The sequence below is a fragment of the Tupaia chinensis genome, unplaced genomic scaffold, assembly GCF_000334495.1.
Source record: "Tupaia chinensis unplaced genomic scaffold, TupChi_1.0 Scaffold145870_1, whole genome shotgun sequence".
NCBI lineage: Eukaryota > Metazoa > Chordata > Mammalia > Scandentia > Tupaiidae > Tupaia > Tupaia belangeri.
In genome coordinates this window covers 2186434-2192265 of record NW_006205727.1, presented here as the reverse complement: position 1 = coordinate 2192265, position 5832 = coordinate 2186434, and the positions used below count along the sequence as shown (strand labels likewise).

The 5832-nt window shown below is 34.0% G+C and overlaps 1 protein-coding gene across 1 annotated transcript in view; it reads right to left on the bottom strand.

The window, feature by feature from the left end:
- Positions 1 to 1542: 1542 nt before the first annotated feature.
- The window catches only part of TMEM117 (transmembrane protein 117), a 524240-nt gene continuing 519950 nt past the window's right edge, over positions 1543 to 5832 (bottom strand). Inside the window, exon 8 of the mRNA XM_006168553.3 lies at positions 1543 to 3157. Coding sequence (XP_006168615.1) covers positions 2511 to 3157 — 647 coding nt within the window. The 3' untranslated portion in view covers positions 1543 to 2510. The remainder of the gene's footprint in view (positions 3158 to 5832) is intronic.

Genomic DNA, 5832 nt, shown 5'->3' with positions numbered 1-5832 from the left:
TAGGGCAAATCTTACACAGCATGGAAGAAAATACTGTAATTACTGAACAGTAGAAATATAATTATTTAGTCTTTAAGTATCACTGCAATTAAGATATCACATTTATTATACTTTCTTTAGAATCTGTGCTTAGTGATTTTTAAAGCCTTTTTTAAACTCTTGTATTTTGAATTTGCTATACATTTCTTAAATGATCTTAATATCCAGAAAGGTTTGGTATTCAACAAACTTTGTAGAGTCATAGTCTATTCACATGTGACCTGGGACCCAAGGCTAAACATGAATGAATTTGATTTTTGACTTTGATTTTATCTCATTTCATTTTCTAATCTTTGTTTGGTATAAAGCAATATCCAAAAGAGGTAGCAAAAGAAGAAAGGAGATTCATTTGTAGTTAAAAAAGATCAGTATCATTTCATATACTTAAATAGTAAAGTCTTAGAAGGTTGAAGTCTTGTTTGACTATTAAAATGCCATCCTTGGACATTATTTCATTTGATATTAAATTTATGGAAACTTTAATACATATTTTCAAATCAGTTGATAGTTCTCTAGCCAATCCCTAGAAACACATGAATATAGTTTTCTAGGTTCATTTATTTGTTTTTTTTCTTATTTTACTTCTCTGGTTAGATTTCCACTTTAATACACACATAAAGGTTCCCAAATAATATTTTCATAAGAAATGCATACAGATGATAAATATCAACTTTTTAAATCAACTTTCTTCATTCTATAAGACAGTGACTTTCAGAATGAATAAAAATATGGTCCCAGGTGGTATTTTTTTACTTGTCTCATAGCTAACAGTTGAATATTCTAGACTGTGAAATTTCAATGAAACTCAATGTTGCCAAATATCAGGTATAACCTTGTACATTTCTTTGGTCGGTATGGTCAATAGGTTACTATAGTGAGCTTGATCTCTGTACTTTTATTGTCAGTAATATTTATGATTCTAAGTAGCATCATACAAGGCTATTAAAGGTAAAAGAACCAGCAGGGGCATGGTTCCAACTGCTTAGTAAACAATTGTAGGAAGATGTTTATTAAAGTTGGCTCTCAAGTGACAGATAAATGCATAGTTCTATTATGCATGCTAAATTCAGCATGCTGCAAGATTAAAAGCAGATAGATCAAAACAAGGGAGATTTTAAAAAATCATAAAGACAAAATGCAACGATGTCAGTATGTGACAGGAAAATAATTCTGCCATAGAAGTGATCTCCCCTCACCCACTCAAGAAACTTGTAGCCACAATTTATGGAACAAAATGAAAAACAAGTTGGTGGTAGTGTTCTATTTCTTAACTTGCCTGGCATCAAGCTTTAAAAAGCCCACTTAAATGGATTCATGTTAAGCTAAGAAAACAACTGAATCCCCTAAAGAAAAAACTACATCACATAATTACTGATGTATAATTCTTATTTATTAATGTGCGATGTCTAGTTCTTAAAAAACAAAAACAAAAACAAAACACACACACACACACACACACACACACACAACAAGAAAGTAAAGAGATTCTTTCATGCACGGCTTTTTCTACCTCATGAGGTTCCGCTGCATGATTTTTAAAGGAGTTCCTTGCTCAGAGTTGGCGTGTTTTTCCATTTCCACTGTCCAGAGCCATATTTACAGAAAGATGTACAAATATTGTAGATCGTGAACTGTGTAACTCACATAATTAAAACTTCAGTTCCTTGGTAGTCTAGGGCTTTGTGTAAATGCCAATAAATTTGAGAGCTCACCCAACCATGCCTCTTAACCTTTGTTCCCAAAGGTGAAGGGCAGGATTTTTAATCAAGTAGCAATTTATCTTTAATTAGGAAAACATAATTAGGTATTATCACCTAATTGTAATTTCTGATTGGAGAAAGTCACATTTCATGAGTAGTGACCCATGTTGGATTAGAGTTCTTGTGTAACTGAGTTTTGCATCTATATTTGTATTTGGCAGACAGCCAATCAACATTAAAAGGTAATCATCATGTTCTCTACAGTCCTGTTGTCAAAGTCACCAACTCTGCTGCTTTAGGAAATCAAGAGATACTTCCTGAGCCACATCTTAGCCATATCTGTTTCCAGCTCAGCCATCGAGTGTAGGCCAAATAATTGTGTATAAAAAAAACCCTTGTGAAATAGGTTAGAGAACTGTTCCACACTTCATTTCTGGTAGAGTTAAAAACAGTTTAATGTCTCAAGGCACCACTATGGTTGAACATCAGATACATGGGTAGTCAGCTAATCTACTATGCTGTAAAGTCAGTAAATAGCTTGTGCAGTTGTGAAAAGCAATCTCTAGAGGACTGTCAAATATACAGTAGGCACGTGTATTATAATACAAATAGAAAACAATGAGTCCTAGAAAAAGCATGTTGAGCACCGTTGTGGCATTGTTAGTATTCCTTTACCTAACACTACGTAAACCTTACATTTACAAAAAGAAAGACTAACTTTTTAAAGTTATACTCAAGATTGGTTTTTGTGCTATATCCAAGTAAGTGGATCTAGTTCGTAGGTGTACTTTTAGAAGTCGTTGGGTCTTGATCAGCTTCTGTTGCACTGGTAGATTCATTCAGGTGTGAGCTCAAGTTTTCTGATGTTAGGTGTGAAGACTTGTAGATGATCTCATTGAAGTCGGACCTGATGCAAACCAAAGGAGGGTCATTTAATGGGTCTTCAACTGAGGCCTGTGTGTTTTCTCTGGTGATTCCCATGTCTTTGCTATGTTCTGATGGAGATTTTCTTTTCATGCGAGTGTAAGTTTTGTCTTGATTTTCCATGCCTTGTTCATTTTTCAAAAAACGTCCAAAGAACCAAATGAAGAATCCAAACCACACAAAAGCTATCAAACTTGGAACAAAAGCCAGACACTTGACATCAAGGCTAGCCCCTATGAACCTGCTGTGTAAGAACATGTCTCCCTCAACATATGTTTTATTAGTCTGAGGATTAGTGTGATTTGACCTCCATTCCCAGGATAGCTTGGTTCTGTTCAAATCCTTTAAACTTTCTGAGTCTTTGACTGTGTATATCTTCTGCCCTGGACCAATATACTGGCCATATTCATGAGGTTTATAAAATATTTGGTTCTTCCACATATTGAGATCCAAAATCAAGACAAGAAAGATAATTCCATAGTTAAACCATTTACCTGCATTAAAAAAGAAATACTGCATTAATCAAAGACCCATAAAATTGCCATAGAGTTTTCTCGAATAAAACAATGATAACAGTACATAGTATAAATTGTTAATGTTTTAGGCCTGTTAACAATTAATTTTTTCAGAGTGCTATGCTGCCATTAAGTGAATTGGCAAAGAGAATTTGCTAAATGGATTCTAGGCATATGAAAACATAACTGTAGGTCCCTGAGCTAGTAATTTATAGTATTTATACTAACAAGATTAACTCTTCTTGTTTTATAGGCACCATGGATACACTCAAATTTGGTTCTACATAGAACATTTCAATTAATGTTGAAAACAAAGTTCTAATAAAATTCTTACAAAAGCTCAATGTATGATTAAACATCTCTTACAGTTTTATAATTATGTCTAGGCAAGAAATAAATCAGTTTGTAATGCAAGCACAGCAGTATATCAATTGAATTCATATTGCTGTTTGCAGGTGACCTGTTGATTAGGCCATTAGTTGAGAGTGAGTCAGATCAATAATCCTTGAGCATTCACTTCAAGACTTTAAAAATAATTGCATCAAGTTTTCATTGAACAGAATGCATTTATCAGACAGTTAAATATAACCAGAACTAATGAACTGTTTTAAAATACATTATTTAGAGAAATTATAACCACTGCAATTTCTTTGTAGTACTTAACACCTTACATAAATTAGATATTATTTAGTAATATATTATCAAATGATATCTTTACATTTGCAAATGAAAAGAATGCATAAAAACGCTGAAGGACTACTAGGTTCCATTGTAATTTTTATTATAATGTATTGCAAGCATTACAGTATCAAGTATATTATAATATTATAGTGATACTCACCTTGTAAGTTTGGTGTAGCAAATTAGGTGATAAATGTAACAGTTCCTAAGAGCTTTAGCTATAATATCCTTATATATTCAGCCAAAATTATTTTCTTTTGTATTTGAAGATAACCATAATGAACATTACTAAGTAACTGCTTCATATAATTATATATATTGTAATATATGCTCTAACAGAATATAGAGCTTCATAAAACTATTATAAACTGAGGAATTTGAGAAAGTTTTTAAAACTATTTGTTTAATTGAATTTATTATTATTATTATTACTATTTAATTTGCTACAGGAATGTATACTCACAAGAAAAAGACAGAGAGAGAGTGAGAAAGAGAAAGGGAGAAAACAAACTACTAGGTCTGGAACTTGAACTACAGATGGCCATGTCGGAGTCCAGCACCTTAACTTCCATGGCACCTGCTGTCTCCAGGGAAGTATTTTATTATCATCAATACATACTTTTAAGTGTCTACCACATGTAAGGTTGCAGGTTTTAATCCTGGCTCTCAAATTTACTTGCTATGTAATCTTAGGCCAGTTGTTTAAATTCTCTAAAGCCTATTTTGTTTCCATGTAGAAAATAATGGTATTTATTGAAGTTATTAGCATTCATGAGGTTATTAAATGTTAAGCACAGTACCTGGTACACAATTGGGACTCAGTAATTGTTACTATTATTATCACTATTATTACCATCAAAGCCTTGCTTAAACCATGATAACTTCTTCATTTGCATGAGAAGGTACAACTTCCTCTCTAAAGAAAATTTATGTAAGTTAAATGAACAGAAATGATAACTCTGCCCGTCTTGAAATCACTCAACTACAGAGTTTATAATATTTGTAATGGAAGCTCTTGCCTAAATTATTTTCTTTTTTGCATGTTAACTCACAAAGCATATTTACATATATCTACATACTAGGTCTCATCATTGCAATCCCCCTGCCTCAGCATCCCAAGTCATTGGGATTACAGATACACATGCTCGCATTTAGGTTGAACTCAGGCCTCGCATGTGGTTCCAGCCTCCAGAGCATAATGTCTCGGTAGCACAACACCATGTCTAGAAAGCAACTGGGAGCATAGAATGTTGTTCACAGATATGATAAAACATTTATAAAATCTGGCACTAAGCTTAAACCACTTGTTAGATCTTTAAAAGTAAAACAAGGTAATTCTAAGACTCAGTCATATGCTCTGTGAAGGATACACTGGTAGATGCTGAAGACTATGCTTCTGTCTTCCAGATAAGAATCCAATATTTTATGAGGGAAATATACAGAGAAATTAACAAATAAGTAAGAGGCCACAGTTGAGAAGTGTCAGATGAGTCATACACACCCTAAATGCTGTAGATGTTGAGAAAATGGAATCAAAACAGAAGGATAATTGTTGCAGAAAGAATTATGAAGTAGCTACTCATGGTGTCCTGGAAGGAAACGCAAAAAAGAGAACATTTTGGAATTTTTGTTTCTTTAGTTTGTGCTTCTATTATTCTGTGATAAGCTTACAGAAGAGGATGAGATGATATGGAAGAGATGGGCTGAAGGGTGAGAGAGGGAAAAGAATGAAGAACTTTATAGGAAAAGAAAGATGGAAGATTGATGAGAACAGGCTAATGGAAAAAGTACAGACTCTTCTATCTAGTTTAAGAAGGCACGGGAACCAGCAGTTAGCGTAATGGCTATGTCGCTGGACTCCCACGTAGTCAACCGCAGTTCGTGTCCCGGACCCAGTGGCTTAAAACTCAGGCTGGGCGCGTGTGCAGGCGTGCCCAAGATCCCAAGAGGAGAATGGAGGAGAAGGGATTGTG